The sequence below is a fragment of the Athene cunicularia genome (assembly GCF_003259725.1).
Source record: "Athene cunicularia isolate RWA chromosome 2 unlocalized genomic scaffold, athCun1 chr2_part1, whole genome shotgun sequence".
Lineage (NCBI taxonomy): Eukaryota > Metazoa > Chordata > Aves > Strigiformes > Strigidae > Athene > Athene cunicularia.
Genome location: NW_020799095.1, coordinates 40385330 through 40404328, shown reverse-complemented (window position 1 = coordinate 40404328; position 18999 = coordinate 40385330). Strand labels below are relative to the sequence as shown.

General features: G+C 34.6%; 1 protein-coding gene across 4 annotated transcripts in view; it reads left to right on the top strand.

Annotated features, from left to right (window-relative positions):
- The window catches only part of PFKP (phosphofructokinase, platelet), a 40015-nt gene that overhangs the window by 11002 nt on the left and 10014 nt on the right, over positions 1-18999 (top strand). For 2 of the 4 annotated variants that reach the window (XM_026841750.1, XM_026841748.1), the window contains exons 4-15: positions 977-1142; positions 1754-1798; positions 1899-2007; positions 2434-2529; positions 3957-4049; positions 4404-4529; positions 5089-5153; positions 7312-7381; positions 10814-10960; positions 11820-11890; positions 12322-12409; positions 13259-13411. In XM_026841750.1, the coding sequence (XP_026697551.1) occupies positions 977-1142; positions 1754-1798; positions 1899-2007; positions 2434-2529; positions 3957-4049; positions 4404-4529; positions 5089-5153; positions 7312-7381; positions 10814-10960; positions 11820-11890; positions 12322-12409; positions 13259-13411 (1229 nt within the window). The remainder of the gene's footprint in view (positions 1-976; positions 1143-1753; positions 1799-1898; positions 2008-2433; positions 2530-3956; positions 4050-4403; positions 4530-5088; positions 5154-7311; positions 7382-10813; positions 10961-11819; positions 11891-12321; positions 12410-13258; positions 13412-18999) is intronic. The other 2 variants (XM_026841751.1, XM_026841749.1) reach the window with 1 other exon arrangement.

Here is an 18999-nt window from a genome sequence, read left to right as displayed (position 1 = left end):
GTTATTTATTCTATGCAAAAGCCTTCTCTCTTATCCTGTGGCTACTTAGTTTCCTCAAAATCCTTTGGCAACAGACCTTGTCAATGGCTTTTGGAAATCTAAGTAGAATATGTCAACCAGATAACCCTTATTCATGTGATTATTAAGTCACCTTTGGAACTCTAGAAAAGGTTTGTAATGCATGGTATACATTCATAGAAAACATTTTGATTCTTCTTCAGAATGCTGTATTTATCTTTATGAACATTGGTTATATTTTTCATTATGGTTTCTACTGTTTTCTCTGGTATAGACATTAAACACCCTCATATATAGTTCTTGAATCCAATATTAAAAAATTGGCATTTTATTTACTACCATCCCATCCACAGATATTAAGGTAGTTTTAAGCAATTAAGCAGCTAAGGTATTTCATCCTTGAGATCCTTTAGAACTCTTGGATGATTCAGCATTTTCACTAATGTCTTGGCAGACACAGTCTAAGACTTAGAATAGGAGCTTTTCTATTCTATTTGCTTATTAATCATGAAATCAGAGCCTTTCAGTGTTGCAGAAGATAAGTATTAAAAAGTTTAATGATAGTTTTTGATTGTCTACATATGCCTGTAATCACATCCAGTTTGCATCCTTTTACTTCTTCATTTCATGTCATACACTGAGACTACAATTTGAACGCTATTGTTTAAATCCAAACCATCATTTTTAAGGCTGGTTGCAAAACTTGATACTGTTGACTCTTTAAAATGGACTGAAAAGCTCTTGTTTCCTTCCTTACTGTAAGAAGTTCTATGCAGGATTCTTTTGTTTGGTTGTTTGATTGGCTTTTGTTTGTAGTTTTGACTAACCTTGTTACCTAAAATATCTAAACATAATTTAATGTTTGGATATGTTTAATTTAGAGCACCCAAGCAATATGTCTAAATTTATTTTTTTTTTAAATAATCTTACAGCTCTTTCTCTGGCTACTTCTTTACAGGACAGATTGATGAAGAGGCTGTTAAGAAATATGCTTACCTTAACATTGTGGGAATGGTTGGATCCATAGACAATGACTTCTGTGGCACTGATATGACCATAGGTACTGACTCAGCCTTGCACAGAATCATTGAAGTTGTGGATGCCATCATGACCACTGCTCAAAGGTGAATTGTGTATATTATATAAAACTGTAACATATACCTGTTTATGCTTCAAATCTTAAGTTTCCTATTGCCATACAATAGTGGGGGATATGTTACTTTTAAATAAAAGTTAGGTATTTGTAGCATTTCTAGAGTGGGAATAAAAGCTCTTTTTGGCTGCATCTTTCAAGTGTCTCAGTGTCTTTTTTTTCTTAGGAACTGCTTTTCCATCATTTCTGTCGTGGCAGCACTTCAGCCATCTGATTGCAGAGGCTGCATCAGCTTTAGGGGCAGACTATCGTTTTTAGTATGTTTTCAGGCTCTCCCAGACATACTCTTCTAGAGGAGATCCAGACACAGCTTGAGTAGTACAAAGTAGCATCTGTTTGTATATAAGCTTTCTCTAGGTAACATTTAAGCAATTGAATGATTTAATTTTTATTTTAATACAGCTATGTCATTACAGTTCTTAACTATGGGTCTGCATTATTTACATTCCTACTAAATGTTCACTGTTTCTCTCCTAACTGCCATTACATGTTTTAGAAGAAAGTAATAGTGAAAATGAGTTATGCATTGGAAGATATGTAATTTTAGATAAATTCTTTAAATTTGTTTTCTCATTTTTACAGCCATCAGAGGACATTTGTGCTGGAGGTTATGGGGAGACACTGTGGGTATGTATTGTCTTAAGCAGTTTGTGTCTCATACAGATATAATTATGAAAGCTAAATCAATGTGAACCATAAACGTCTAACTATTTGTTATGTTTATTAGGTATCTAGCTCTTGTTAGTGCCTTAGCCTGTGGTGCAGATTGGGTATTTATTCCTGAATACCCACCAGAAGAAGGATGGGAAGATTCAATGTGTGTTAAGCTTTCAGAGGTAATTTATTACTGTGTTTGAGATTCTGTGATGTCTTTGCAGACGTTTGAGTGATTTGAGAATGTGATCAGGACTTTCAGCAAGTCTTTACTTTTGGTGTCACAGATACCGTTATTTGGTCTTAAACAGTTCTTTTCCTCCATTCTGTGATTGTTTTTAAGAGTGATATAGTCTGCTCTAGAGATTACATAAAACTATTCCTCTATAAACAGTGTGTGTATCTTTCCTCATTAATTTGATACATTTCAATTCATCAGTGAAAAGACCTGCATGAAGATAAAACGTGTGAGAAGTCTGAAATGATCAAGTATAAGCTGCTAGGATTTGAGGAAATATTTCTTAATGGATACCAATTGTTTATGAAATTGTGCTGTAAATTTCTTTCAGTTTTTTAACTATATAGATGTGGTTTTATTTTTGTTATAGAATCGTGCACGAAAGAAAAGGCTGAATATTATTATTGTAGCTGAAGGGGCTATTGATTGCCACAACAAACCTATAACATCAGAGAAGGTTAAGGATGTAAGTGTCAACATCCCTATGATACACTTCCTGGTTTGTTCTTAAGATGGGGCTTGTTTCTACCAATAACATTTATGTAAAGTAAGTCTGTTCCTGTAAAGTAGCTTATCACACAGTTTGCTGGTTGTATTTTATATTTGTGCTTTATTATGTGAATCCATAGTCCACTTAAGGGGAAATTATTTCAGTGGCTGCTTAGAACATTTTTTCCTTGTAACATAACACAACAGCCCGAAACACCTACTTCATGGAGACCTTAATTGATAGAGTCTGAAATCAGCTCAAATCAGTAATTATAATTCTATTTTACTTGATATTTCCTGAAAAATTTTAATAATACTCTCTCTCACAGTAAAATAATATTGTCTACTTTGGACTTTTTTCTAAACTGTTGCTTTGCCAAAAAGTTGCCAAACTGTTGCTTTGTTTTTTCATCAGTGTTAAAGATGAAAAACTTTTGAGCAGAAATTATTTTGCTTTTCTTGGAAAAGATCCCTTAGGAGAAATTAAAAAAATAGTCATTGGCAGGAAGGTTCCATGACACTTTACGTGGGGTTGAAGTTTTGTTTTCCACAGCTGTCAGTGTGAGAGTGATCTTTGACTCTTGACTTCAGACTTGCAGTTTTACAAAGTAAAATTTAGCACTAAGTGATGTTAAATGTACTTACAGCAGATAGCTGTTATGCATTTATGGAAGAAACATTACTTGTTTGTTACAAATTTCAGCCAATTAAAACATTCAAAAAATATAAATATCAGGGATAGAAGATTTTGTAAATAATTTCTAAATTTTTTTTCTGCTTTGTGGTATCCATTACTTATTCCTAACCTTACATGTTCACTGAAGATGTATTAGTAAAACATGTCTTTCTGTCAGTTTAGGTTTGATATTGTAACAGAGGAAATGGAAAGAAAGTCTGACTGAATGAAATAGTGTTATTATTATAATTTTTACAGCAAGTTTTAAAAGCTTCATCAATTAAAGTTAAAAATCATCTTCACTAAAGTTTTACTCAGAGTCTTTTGGTATGTGTAATCTTGCACATTGATGAAACATGGAGCGAATAAAACACTGTAATTGAACTTCTTTCAAATATCTAATTGTGATATTTAGATCTGTTTTTATAAGGCTGAGGATTGTGCATAATGAAGCTATTTGTAACTTTTGTTAAAGCATTGCAATCTAAGCTACTGTTTGTCATTACTAAATAAAATGTTCCATTAGATTAGGAATATGTTTAGCTCTAGGTCAGGAATAGTAAAGACTGATTAAACTTTTGTACTATATTCATTACTTTTGACATACTAATGTATAGTATATGTAGAATTTTATTATTCCAGTAGCACATAAAGCAGTGTAATGCTAACACATGCATATGTGAAATAATGATGATGATAAACCCACTATATTTCAAAATTCTTTGCAGCTTGTGGTTCAGCGGCTTGGTTTTGACACCCGAGTTACTATCTTGGGTCATGTGCAAAGAGGTGGAACCCCTTCAGCTTTTGACAGAATTTTGGTGAGTGAACCTAAAATAACTACTAACGGCACCACATATTTGTTTGTTTATTTGTGGATGGGGTGGTTCTACCTGATTAACTGAACAAATCCTATTATTATCTCATATTAACTGTCTGAATACCTCAAATTCATAATAGTGAAGCGCTTACTATAAAGGAACATATATTAGGATTAAAAATCAAAGCTGCAAGAACAATTGTCCGTACTTAAGGGTATAAAACAGCCTGCAATGTTTTCACCAAGGAATAATTGGTTTCAGCTTGATTTACAGAGGAATCATGACCATTTCTGTGATTAGAAGCCTTGTGCTTTTAAGCGCTTACTTGAACACTCAAACAATATCTATTTTCAGGCAAGTCGTATGGGTGTAGAAGCTGTGCTTGCCCTTTTAGAAGCTACTCCAGCTACCCCTGCATGTGTTGTGTCCCTCTCTGGCAACCAGGCTGTCCGCCTGCCTTTGATGGAGTGTGTGCAGATGGTGAGTTTTCTGGCAAAAAGCCAATTTATAGTCATTAATTAACTACAACAGACCACTATATAATAATTGTCTGTTATTTAATGCTGATGCGAGTGTGTGCAGCACTTTCCCACATTTGAGAATAATGAACTTCATGTGTGTTCTCTATGTCTTTTTGCTTATTTGCAAACTATTGATAAACAAGAAATAGATTTTTTTTTTTAATTTGTTTTAAAATTTTATCTCAGATCTTCTGTTTTTACGGCTATAAAAAATTCTTCAGATGCTTGCATTCATTTACACATCATACACAACAGTCAGGTTTCTGCACTAAAACTATCCAGTTTTTTTTTTTTTTTTTTTTTTTGTCCTAGGGAATCTTTAGGCATCTGCTTCTACTTTGTTCTTCTGTCCACTGTAATTTATGCTATGATAAGAGGTAGTTCATGTACTAATAAAATGTCTAGTATTTTTTTCACTTTGGAAACTTATTTCTGAATCATCTATTTACTGGAATATGTTAAATAATCATCTTTCTGTGTTTTTTAAACTTACTGAGTAATCAATTTGTTTTTTCAAGACTCAAGAAGTTCAGAAAGCCATGGATGAGGGAAGATTTGTTGAGGCTGTGAAGCTTCGTGGAAGGTATAGCCAATAACTTCAGTAAATAAATCAATTTATTTACTCTAGAAAAGCTGAATTGCTTTGCTGTTCTGCTGGCACTTGACATTTTATTTTTAATAACGTAATATCTACATGTTTTTATGAGTTTGGGAATAATAAAGGGCACAGAAGAAGAGTTGCTTATAGAATAATTGAAATTTTAATATTCTTGAAAAACATGAAAAACAAAGAAAACTGTTTTTCAGTACTGTTAGACTAGTTAGTGACTGATGCTATGCCAACTGGTCACAAAGATAAGAGCTGGTGTGTTGTATGAGCTGACTGGTAGCAACCATATGTTTGTTTATTCAAAATTTTTAGGCCAATCCCATGAGCTTGTAAGGAACTGGTAGTTTTCTAAGAGTAATGTTGGAGGGAGACATTCTGCACTCTTATGTGTCAACAGAGCATTTTTTGTTTCAAGTCATTTGGTAATGAAGTGGCTAAGCTGCTATCCATCATATTTGAGAAGTTGTGGCAGTCCAGTGGAATTCCTGCTGACTGGAAAAGGGGAAGCATAATCCCCATTTTTAAAAAAGTTAAAAAAGAATGGGGAACTACAGGCCAGTCAGCGTCAGGTCTGTGCCCAGCAGATCATGGAATGGATCCTTCTGGAAGCTATGCTGGGGCACATGGAAAATAAGGAGGCGATTGATGACAGCCAACATGGCTTCACTAAGGGAAAATAGTGCATGACAAATTTGTGGCCTATGATGGGGTTACAACATTGGTGGGTAAGGGAAGACCAACTGATGTCATCTACCTGGACTTGTGCAAAGCATTTGACACTGTCCCACACGACTCCCTTGTCTCTAAATTGAAGAGACATGGATTTGATGGATGGACCACTCGGTGAATAAGGATTTAGCTGGATGGTCACACTCAAAGAGTTGCAGTCAACAGCTCGATGTCTTACTGGAAAGCAGTGATGAGTGCTGGGACTGGCCCTGTTTAACATCTTGGTTGCCAACACGGACAGTGGGACTGAGTGCACCCTCAGCAAGTTTGCTGATGACACCAAGCTGTGTGGTGTGGTCAACACACTGGAGGGAAGGGATGGGCCATCCAGAGGGACCTGGACAGGCTTGAGAGGTGGGCCTGTGTAAACCTCATGGGGTTCAACAGGCCATATGCAAGGTCCTGCACATGGGTTGGGGCAATCCCAAGCACAAATACAGGCTGGGCAATTGAGTGAGTTGAGAGCAGCCCTGCGGAGAACGACTTGGGAGTATCAATGGATGGCAAACTGACTATGAGCCAGCAATATGCACTCACAGCCCAGAAAACCAACTGTATCCTGGGCTGCACCAAGAGAAGTGTGACCAGCATGTAGAGGGAGGTGATTCTCCCCTTCTGCTCTGCTCTCATGAGACCCCACCTGGAGTACTGTGTCTAGCTCTAGGGCCCATGGTGTAACAAGGACATGGACCTGCTCAAGCAGGTCTAGAGGAGGCTGTGAAGATGATCAGGGGGCTGGAGCACCTGGCGTACGAGGACAAGCTGAGAGAGTTAGTTGTTCAGCCTGGAGAAGAGAAGGCTCCAGGGACAATTTATAGCAGCTTTCCAGTACTTAAATGGGGCCTACAGGAAAGGTAGGGAGGAATTCTTTATCAGGGAGTGTAATGATAGGATGAGGAGTAATGGTTTTAAGCTAAAAGAGGGTAGATTTAGATGAGATATAAGGAGGTTCTTCACTGTGAGTGTGGTGAGGCACTGGCACAGGTTGCCCAGAGAGGTTGTAGATGCCCCCTCCCTGGAAATGTTCAAGGCCAGGTTGGACGGGGCTTTGAGCAACCTGGGCTAGTGGAATGTGTCCCTGCCCATGGCAGGGGATTGGAACTAGATGGTCTTTCATGTTACTTAAAACCCAAACCGTTCTATGATGCTATGAGGATAAAATGCTTTACCCCTGAACTATAAGACTAACTTGCCAGCTATGTAGTTACTCTATCACTATTATCTTACAGGATTAAGTATTTTGCAGTATTCTCTCATTTCCGGTTTTTATCATGTTTTGCATTTGTAATAACTTGTGCTAACACTGCCTGTTTTTAAGGTTTCTGAAATATTCAAGTGTTTTTTTGAAAAAGTTACTGGTTTATTTATCTTATTTACTTGTCTTATTTACTTTTTTATTTAGGAGCTTTGAAAACAACCTTAACACCTACAAATTACTGTCACACAAAAAGCCAGATGCTGAGCTTCCAACGGTAAGGGGTTTTTTTGAGTGTGCAGTGCATATCTACTTTTGGGGTGTCTTAACTTTAAATAAATGTTTTTCTTCTCTTCCCCCTCATCCCACCTTAATACTCTCTTCAAACCTATGCCATAGGATATTTTATAAAATTAGTTAAATATTATTATGGTAGAAAGATACTTGCAACACAACTTTATTCTAATAATAGCTAACTTTTTTTTTTTAAGTGAAATGCCATTCTAACTAGAAAATTTCCTGCTAGGCAGTTTCTTTCTGTCTTGGATATATGTCTGGTCACAATTGCTGTAGTGTCTGGTCCTAATAGTTGCAGTTATGCCCTCTGTTCCCTAACATGGAGAGAAGGAAAAGTGATTAAGAGTCTAAAAATCTTGGGATAAAGAAGGATGATTACATGTAAAAGAATTGTAGCCCTTCCTTTTGAAGGGTAAATAAAACTTTTAAAACAGGGGTAAGTCCAGTAATTCATGGGATGAAATAGTGAAGACAGATGCATCACATTTACCTGACCTAATAGGTGACTGTGCATAATACAGCAGTGGACATTTAGTTCTTCTTTTCTTTGTAGTTTGTAAGTTGTGTGTAAGAAGAAATTTGAATTTACTAGGAAGTAGACACTAAATGTGTGTAAATAAATTTCAGACAGGATATTTTTGTTTTCATTAATGGTTTACTGAATAATTCTGGTTTTGACCAAAGTTGTTGACCTGTCACCTCACTGGTTAATTCCTTTTTTAACTGTAGTTTGTGATGATTTGATACCTTATTTGCATGATTATGTTACTGTTAATTTTTCTCTTATTTTTATTTCAATTAAATATTTGAGTAATAATTAACAGTAACTTCTCAATGTTATGGAGAAAAATTGCATTGAAAACAGGAAAGTTCATTTGAATAGCTGATATCTGTTCAGAAATTCTATGGATAGCAAGTAAAATAATCACAATTAGACTTTTTATTTGACAAAAATTACTGTAATGTCATGGAAAATTCCATACAGTAAAGGAAACAGTTACAAATGAAAAGTCACAGTAAAAGCTTTCAAGGACACTACAATTAAATAACTCTAGTCTAAATTAGTCTTTTATTTTTGCCTAAATGTAAATAACAGTAAGTACATAGAACAGAGGGGGTTTTTTGTTTGTTTGTTTTCAAAAAATAAGGACCTAAGTTTGACTTTGAAGAGGTCAAAATATTCTGGATTTTTTTGGTGGATATAGTCAACATTTACTTTGCTAGATCAGGTGTTTGTTTGGGGTTTTTTATAAACCAATGCAAATTTAGGACTGTTAGCATTGGGCTTTCCTATTTTGTTTTAAAGTAGTTTTGCTATATCTTTTTGTGATGGGTGGCATTAGAAAGAAATGTCAGCTGCTTGTAATTGTTAACTACTTGGATTTGACCACATTAGACAAATCGGTGTGCTTTAATAAAAGAGGTTGGATGGGAATTAAAAAGTAGGTGAAATGTGCATGTCACAGGAATTGAGGAAAAGACTGAGCCGATCAGATCACTACACCCTACTGAACGCTCTGCTTCAGCAGTGTTGCTGCACACAGATACTTTGCTGCTTGTGTTTCCTTTGTGTTTTTCTACAATCAGTTGATTGTGCTGAGCTAAAAAAGAAACCACATATGTTTTGGTTTTGGTCTCCTTTTTTGTCATCTTTTTTTTTTTTTTTTTTAATTAGGAGAGATTCCATGATCATTGCATAACAACTGTTCTTTTCTGTTTTGTATTTTCCCATCTTCCAGGATAAAGCTAATAACTTCTAGGTCTCCCAAGTACCAAATTGTTACGGTTGTGTCATGTCAATACTTATAAACAATTTATGGTCCTCCACCTGACCTAAAGCATGATGAATTTTAGTGTACAAGCTCAGGCTGTCAAGTTTTCTTGCGTTTTGCTTGCTATCATTTAAATTCTGTTTGCTAACTATATATAGCGGGTTAAACTTTCCCGAAGGTCAGGCATGTAAATTTTTACTCTTTACTTACATTTTGCTCTCAGTATTAATGTCAAAGCTGTAAAAAACAAAATTAATAAATTGTAGTGTCACCTTCAGTTTTTGGTAGTGGATTATATTTTAATCTGTTGTAAATCAACACTTACTGATACCAGTGAAATTTTATTGATTTATAGTAGCTAACTGTTTCTTAATCAGACAGGGGCCTGTGATTTATCTGGAAATAAGCCTTCAATTCCAAGGAATACTTCATGTACAGAAGATCTGCACTTTGTGTTTTGCAGTTAAAATGTTATCCCAAAATGCTTTCTAGCATTTTACATGCAGTAACACTCTTACTTTGTTTACCCTTACAGTGCACATTTACGAATAATTTTTCTGTTATATTTTTCTTTTTGATGCAAGTATTGAAGTCTTTTTCCTCTGAGAAGGAATCCATGATCTGAATGATATTAATTTATCAGTATAAAGTAGTAAATCCATTGAAGAAAATGTTCGTAATTTGTGGTTTAGAGTTGAGTGTGTTGTAACAAGACAGAAGTTTTTAGTAGTGTTTTGTAGGTAGATTGTGTGATTTCTGACCACTTGTGTTGTTCAGTCTGTAATGCTTACATTCATTTAGAAGTAGCTTTTTATCTATAGTACAAGTGATAATAAAACAATATAAATGGGGACTATATAGCCATAGGTATGGAATATACGTTATATATCATTCCATGTTATGTTTTAAATAAAACCTTTTTTCTTACCTTGTCTGTGGTTTAAATTACAAATGTATATTTGATATCTCAGACTTTTCAATCTAAATAGATTAACCACTTACCTGGGATACTCATTACATTTTGGGAGACACTGTATATAAGCACAGTTGCTTTGAGTCGTTAGGAAATGCTTTAAAAACTGCCATAATCTGAAAATGTACGGTATTGTGAAAGATGCTTAGTGCTCCTGTTTGCTACTACTATGGTCAATACTTTACAACCTGGCCAATACTTTAAAAGTTGTTGTCTGTTCCACTTTTTGTGGTATTGATAATATACACCTAAATGCTATCGTGCTACAATCAGTTCGTACTCTGTTCTTGGCTATTCTGAATATTTCTTCAAAAACACTATTGCTTTGATAACATGTAACTGGTTGGATAACACAGAGTATTTTATGTTTCTTGAACCTAGCTGAGCTAGAATATAAAAACCTAAGTAAATTATCCTGCAAACGGAAGGAAAAGTGGTAATGTCTTAATTAAAAACTTTTTTTAAAAAATTGTTTGTTTATGTGCGATATTCTGCACAAGGGGAAATATGTATATGTATCTTCTAGTTAACTTTTAAATTTTAGATGGTTTTAGGAGCTTTAAAATTTCATTTCCTACATTCCAATATTTAGCAACTGTGTGTGATGGACAAATTAACCATGATGTAGAAAATAATGTGCTTGTTAAATATTATTTTTCTCTTGCAGACTAATTTTAATGTGGCAGTTTTAAATGTTGGTGCCCCTGCAGCTGGAATGAATGCTGCAGTGAGAGCTGCAGTGAGAGTTGGCATAACTGAAGGCCATAAAATGTTTGCTGTCATTGATGGATTTGAAGGTTTTGCTAGAGGGAAGGTCAGTATTATGTGTGTGCAATACATAGTAGTATGTACCCCATCCCACACCACCACCTTTTTGTTTATGTTCTTAGAAGGTATGTTCTGTCATAACTGTTGTGGGAACCGATTTCATTAGTTCTTTTATTTCATAAATATATATAAAACTCAAACTGTAACTGTATTTCTCAACTATTCAAGTGTATAGATTCATTTATCTTAAGTATTGCTAATCACATGCAGCAGAGGTACAAAATTAGTTCAGATCAATCCTACCTTCATATTTGGTCAATGTTTAGCACATAGATTTCCACAGAATAACAGAATTGCTGATTCTGTACGATGAGTTGTTGCATCTGTGTTCCTTTGCTATAAGAAACTTTGCAGTGGTGCTTGTTGATGGAGGAAGCTTTGTTTTTTTTTTTTTACCTCCGGGTGAGTTGTTTTTTTCTTCCCCTATTTTAAATGTTAAGCATCAGTTGGTATACTGAGGAGGAAATGGATACAAAACTTAGGATTTCTATGCCTAGCTGGAGCCATGGGTCCCAAAACTAACTTCAGAGACAGTTTTAGATTTTTGTGTTTCATATTCAGTAGGAGAGGATGTGTTAATGGGATCATGAAATAAGGAGGCAGGGTTCATCATGGTTTGGAGGAAGAAAGAATAAATAGAATGGAAAGGAGTTGGTAAGAATTTAAGAGAAATTAAGTTAACCTCTTGATGCTGTTTTCCTTCTTTGCCAAGTTCATTTTTAGTGCTGTGCCCAACAACTTGTTCCAACAACTTTACGTTAAGTAGTACCTGGTGTTTGCTGCATGTCAAGAGAAGTAATTGGATAATTACTTAACAGAATCTCCTTTTTTACTTTTACTCAAAGATAAAGGAAATCAGCTGGGGAGATGTTGGAGGCTGGACTGGTCAAGGAGGATCAATTCTTGGTACAAAACGGTAACATCAATATTTTACCAATTGATATGATGAATTCTAGTATTTTATATAACCAGTCTATGTATGATTCCGTGCTCTTTTCCTTCCACAGAATGTTTTAAGTCCTCAATTTATTTTTTTTAAATTGTTACAGTCCAACTTGAGTATCTTTATAGTACTGTACCAGCTTTGAAGAGAGAATTAAAATGGAAGACCTGAATTTAAAAATTTTCTGAATCCTTAACACTTAAAAGGATTGCAAACCTGTAGTTTCTTTACAGCTGACATGATTCCTTATTGGTTGTCAGGAAGAATTATTTATATGGATAAATATGTAAAATGAAAAACGTTGCATTGCCTGCTCAGTTTACTGTTTCACATTAGTAATTAGCTCTTATTGCTGCAGAGTCTGTAAATTGTTTTTATTTTTCTTTTGGTTTAATAATTTTTAGTACTCTTCCTGCAAAATATTTGGAGAAGATTGCTGACCAGATGCGCACTAACAACATTAATGCCCTTATGGTTATTGGTGGATTTGAGGTACACTGAAATGTATAATTATGTCTAAATAGAGTAGAATTACTAACAAAAGGAATAGACCATTTTAATTTTCACCCAATCTTCATGTAAAGTACATTTGGTTATAACTATATTTCATATACAACACAAATAGGGTTTAGGATCAGAAGTATTGTCAATCACTGATTTCTGTGGAAAGTTGACATTCAAGACAGTGTATTAAACAAAAAATAATTAATTAATGACTTCAGTAATGCAAATTTTAGTCTATACTGTATCAATACTTAGAACATACTTTCAGAATTTCTTGACCTTTAGTAGCAACTGCATTGTGATCCCTAAGTGCATTTGAAAATCTGTGATTGATCTAGAGAAGTTGGGGGGGGGGATTTTTCCATATTTCATTTTACCAAAATTAATAAATGTTTGAAATCTTGATTAAGAAAAGTATTTTTCCAACTCTTCCCAGAGAAAAACATACTTAATTGCTTCTTCATGAGGAATGAATCATCCATTTTTTCCAACCTATTAGAAATGGTGCTAGTTCAGGAATATTAAGATTTTAAATAAGGTATAACAGTACCTGAAGATTGGGAACTAGTTTGGAGTATGTTTGTGCTGTACAAAGCACTTCGTTATATATTTCCTTGAAAATGAATATTCTATTTACTATTTGTTTTCAAATGTATACATGTTTTTAATGCTTTCTTTTTTGTGTATGTGTTAGATTTTAGTGGTTCCTTAACGCTTTGACTTGCTGAAGTGTGCTGTGGTAGAAATGGCTCCCCCTGTGGCCCTTTCCATTTTATTACTCCAACTTTGCCCATATTTATTCATCCTAATTTTTCACCCAATGCCTGTGCCCAACAGGCGTACCTCGGACTTCTGGAATTGTCAGCTGCCCGAGAGAAATATGACGAATTCTGTGTTCCAATGGTTATGGTTCCTGCAACTGTATCCAACAATGTACCGGGTTCAGATTTCAGCATTGGTGCAGATACTGCTCTGAACACTATAACTGATGTAAGTCTATTCTGGTGTGTGCGCTTACTAACAAAGCAGTTCTGGTTAAAACTGACTAAATTGGCTAGAACTGGATATTTTTATAGACCAGAATTTTGGAAATGTAATCTGGAAAATGATACAGTTACTTGATATACCCACATTAATGATACCTCTTTAAAAAGGGGAAGGTTTAGGATCCCAAATGCTTCCATTAAGTTTCCTCTGAAACTACAATGACATGTGAATTTGTAAAGTACAAAATAAGGTGGCATATATCTATTGTATATGGAAGAAAGAGACCTAAAGCTAAGACTTGATGATAGTCTGGTGCACTGTAGATTATATGTAGAGTATGAATATACTTAGCTCTAACAAACTGAGTGAATGTTGTTCTGCTCAGAATGAGATCCTTATTTATGGTACAACTTTGTTCCTCTAATAGAGAATGTAAAATCCGTATTTCTTTAATAATAAGAATTACATATATTCTACTAATAACAGATTTAACAAAAAGAGTTGAGACCTATTATAAAGGGGTTTTAAAAAAATCCAGTAATACAAGATAAATTAAAAATGGATTGATTAATACTAAACTCAGTTGGACAGAAAGCATTCTCAAACAGCATGCAAATTAAATTCAGACATGCACATTTACAGTTCATCTGAGTCACTTAAGAAGCATTAATCCATCACACTTCTACTAAAAGCAGTTCTGTTTCTATATATTCTGACATCATTTTATCTGTGAAATAATAGCAGTGATGTTACACTTCTGTCAGTATTTTTCTTTTCAGCATAATTTGTAGGCACGTACATATTGCAAATACAGTTGCAGAGTGTCCAGAGTTTAAAATATAGCAAAGACCTAATAATGCATTTGTCTTCAAAACTGAATTTACATTTTCACTTATAAAGAAGAAACAGAATTATTTCATAACTTAGTGAATTGCATATTATATTACAAGTTCCACTTTCTGATTTTTGTCTTCAGCCATGTTGGTCCCACAATGTAGGATTTTTCACTAATTGTCCATATTGAGCTACTTTTTAAAAAATGAAAAATTATGAGCATAGTGCTCATGTAAAGAGAGAATAAAATTTCAAATTGCTTTTGAAAATTGAATGTCAGTTCTTCTATCATTTAGATGTATTTGAAGATTTCAGATTGAAGATCTTCGAATTATTTTCAGAAATTTGAAGGATTCCTCAAAGGCTATCAACTTCAAAAGCGCTAACGTAGTTTTTACCTGTTTTGGTTTTCTTTACCATGCCAACATAAATACTTTTATCTTCAACAAAATAAAGCCTTCAGTTAGGTAATTTCATTTTCCTTAACTATTGCCTTGAGCAAGACCAAAAGGTAACTAAAATTTATCTTTAACATATTCTTTATGACAACTTAGGTTATAAATGTTGATGTTATTTCCAGTTCTGGTAAATAAAAATATCCCTCCAAAATGATTGATCACACATTAAGGTGAGTAAAATGATTGTGCATAACACCTACTTTTCTTCTTTTCTATTCTTCATAAGCTTTGTTAATCTAACTGACTTCTTTTTATAGGTTACTTCATGTAGAGGGGATATATCATAGTCAGCCTCTCTCTCCTTTGTTGCTGTGTTTTCCTTTATATGTAGGTTTCTAGATATCATTTGCCTTCATTAGATAAGAAAATGTCAGTATGTCCGTATTTTCAATGCAGTAGTTGAAAACTTCTCAATTATTTTTTTTTTTTTACACTAATAGCTTCCATCTTGGTTTTGCATTTTATTTTGCCCAGATTTTTCATTGAAATAAATACGAAATCTAATGGCATTTCAAGATTTAGATTCAATCCAATGGAAAAATTTTGTTCTCTTTTGGGGAAGAAGCAGACTTTTGTATTGGGGAAACATTTCTGCTTGGTATCTTTTCAGTTTTCTGCCCTGGTTGTTAGAACATGATTCACTAAAACTGATAATGAAAAACGTATCCTTTCATTCCTGTGTCATATTTTCAGTTCAGGTTCAGTAGTGATGCTGCCCCCTGTTAAATGTGGCTGACAGGCTCAATGCAAGTCATACAATTGACTGTGGTAAACAGAAGTAGCAGATGGACATGAATGTCCAGTATATCTAGTTTATAGCATTTTTATTCTTATTGCCACTATTAGGTCAATAAATTCATCACACTTGTCAGTGCTCTCAGATTAGTACCTCTTATTATGAACACCAAAATGTCATCACGCTTAGCTTTTGTTGTACTGTTCTTACTTCTGTAGTTCTTAACTTTTTGGTAAGGTAAGTACATTTCTGCTGGGTCATGAAGCCTTGATAGTGTTTGGTATTACTAGACACTTGTCAATGTTAGGTTGTTTGAAAATTGTCAAGGCATGTAAATGGTACCTTGAGACATTTGCAGATAAAATGTGTTAAGATGCTGCATTTAAAAAGAAAAACAATAAAAACCAGACCAACAGTTAAATGACTTCTGAATGGTTGGCAAGAGTGTGCTTTCCCCTAAGTCATAGATAGGCTGGTACATTTCTCAATAGTTAAAATTCAGATTGTATGACAGATTCTGTGACCCTCTTGAAATGTTCTATTTTTTTCATTATTGTTTTAAAATAAAGGCTTGTAATCAGTTGAATAATAGAATTTGGTTTGTCTTTTGAATGGTGTTTTAAATTTGTGATATGCTGTATTTTTCACTTAAGTTTTTAGGATATTAGTGAGAACAATTGTCAGTTGTTCTCTAATATATAATACCTGGGGAAAGCTGGATGTTTCTGGACCTGAAAAGGGTATGCCTAAGGCTTGTATATAGAGATATACAAAATAAATTCTTTAGGACTGCAGAATAAGAACATGAACTTTTGAGTTTTCTGTGTAAAGGAGCATCAGTAAAACAACTGCCATAATAAAAATAACTATATTCTCAACTTCATGTTGCTAATCCAGTGAAGTGAATAGAAGATTATTTCAGATAGCAGAACTCTGGAATGTGACGGCAAAGATGTGTTAGGTTTTTTTCCTATATAACAATGAAGGATAGAAATTTATTTTTTAAATGAAAGTTGGAGTACATAATATTGATCAAAAAGAGGCATTATCAACACACTTTGCAGTGAAACTAAAAAGCAGAAACCTACTCTGTGGTTAAGCAGAATGAATAAAAAGGTAGATGCTTTCAGCTACAGAACATGAAAAGATCATGAAAGGATGAAAATTTAATTTGAAAACAAAGCCTACTGATGGAAAGAGGAATAAACCAGGACAAGGTATGGAAGAACATTCATTTGGTTTAGGACATGTAGAACTAAATGGGGAAATGAAAAGAAAAAGATATCAACTAGATGTGGAGAAAAACAGAACCTGAAAAAGGAAGCAGCTAAATCTCGCTAATGTGTTTCTTTGACAATCTGCATTTTCCTTTCATCAAAGGGAAGAGAGTACAGGTTGGTCAGTTGGTTTTGTGAGAAAGAGTAGCAAACAGCCAATGAGGAGTGAAAACAGCTTCAGTTAGATTGCCTTAATACAGTCTCCATGCATTTCCCTTGGAAAAACAGAGAGTCCTATACCCTCCAAGTGGTGGTACTAGCATATGTGGCTCCACATTAATCTGAACTAGGAAACTGAAAATTAGCCTGGCCAAGCTAACTAACCAATTAAATTTTCATCTACTTGAGTCCTAGCAACAGCTGGATGTGGAGCTTGGGCGATAAATCCATCTCTTTCAATGGCCATTGGCATTTAGATCAACATAAATTCAAGAAACCACAGTCTTTGCTTGACTGCATGTATTTTTATAAAGCATCCTTGGTTGTGGCAATACCCTTTCTAATAACACAAATACAATAAAAGGATATGAAATGATTGAACCATTTTGTTGACATATTACAGTATCCCTCTATGATTTTACTGTAGTATTTATTTTTTTTTAAATAGTTGTAAAGCAATTATTAAAAGCACTGATCCCTTGTTTACCCTTTATAATTAAGTGACCCTTTATTGAAAGCAATTTTGTATTTTACTGCAGTTATGTGAAGATGTTGCATATAATCATCTAATGCTCATGCTTGGTGAAGGTACACAGTCTTTGGATATGTTTGCTAAAATCTCTTGCATCAAATAAAAGGGCAGTATTTAATGCAAGTAAAACATATCTTGACTGCATCTTAACATATCAAAAATGCAGACTAACCAATTGTGTTAGTTATTGCTCTGAATCTCCCTTCAACTTGATTTCCCAGAAGTCTCAGTATAAAAGTCTGTAGACAAACTCAGGTTTTGCAGATCTCCAGGAAGCCATGTGGTTTTACCAAACCACTGTGACTCAGTGTACAAAATTCAAGGCAGCCTGACTGAGCTCAGTTGGGCTAGGCAGTTACTGAAATTTTCTCAGTGAAATCTCATCCACTCAAAAAAATAAATCAATTTGTTGCTCTCCTGGCTATACTGCTTCTCAGAGCTACAGGTCTGAAAGTTCATTCTTTTAGGCTGTGTTTCAGACTTAAACTGGAAATGCATCCTAACACTGAGCTTAATTCAGAGTTACACGTAGACTTTGAATAGTCAGTTTGAAGTTACATACCTACTGCCATACGCCCGTCCTCTCACTGAACTAGGAGACAAAAACCTGAAGAGCAGAACTCTCATAGGTGAAATTTTTTCCATCATTTTCTCCTTCATTGGTGCTTAAATCAGTCACTGTATATATATTTGTGGAGATAGCTTGATAGCTGTCTAATTTTGATCTGCAATACTGTGCTTCTCTGGACTGATTTGAGAAATTGGAAAGATGAGACTTCTGTGAACATCAGTCCTTTCTGGGAGAAAGAGATTAAGAAAAACAACATACTATGTAATCAGGCTTTCTTGTGGAGAGTCATTACATAGGCAGTTTGAAAAATTGGCACACATCATGAGGGAAGCTGATTAGTTTAAATTAGAAAGAATTGGAATAATGTAACTAAAAAATATGTTTACTGACTTAAACCAGCTGCAAAATCTTAATATTTTAAGTATTATTTTGACATCTATTAGGAACATCTGATCCTTTTCATGTGATGATTTGTTTTGTAGTGTTTGGAGTCTTACCAAGGACCTACTTTTCAGAGAATCCTTGAACTATACTTGCAGACTTTATTAACTGGCAGTGCACATGTTCCTGGATTTTTACTGGCCCTATGTCCAGTCTATGTGCACAGAAGCAGATGTGTGATGTTGATAGAATCTTGGGAGATATAGGCAAAACTTTTTTTCCTTGTTCTTGGTGGAAATAGATGTGTGTCTTTACTTTATAGGATAACATAGTTTGGTTTTTTTTTAAACCAGCTTTCTTTAATAATTTCCTTCAAGTTGTAGGTGTTTTACTAGTTAACTTTCTAAACTCCTTAACATGTATCAAACTTTGTTCTTTAAGTGGTTTCTTGTGGAATGATTTCCAGTCTACCTTTATGCTGTCTTTTTCTGCCCAGCTGCTTCAGACCTCTGTGCTGTGCATACTTCATGTTCACTCTGTATTAACTTGCACTAATCTTCTGCATTTCTTCAAAGAGCATTATGCCAATGCAACCCCAGTGCACTGTTGTGGTATGTACAGGATATTCCCCCCCCCCCCCCCC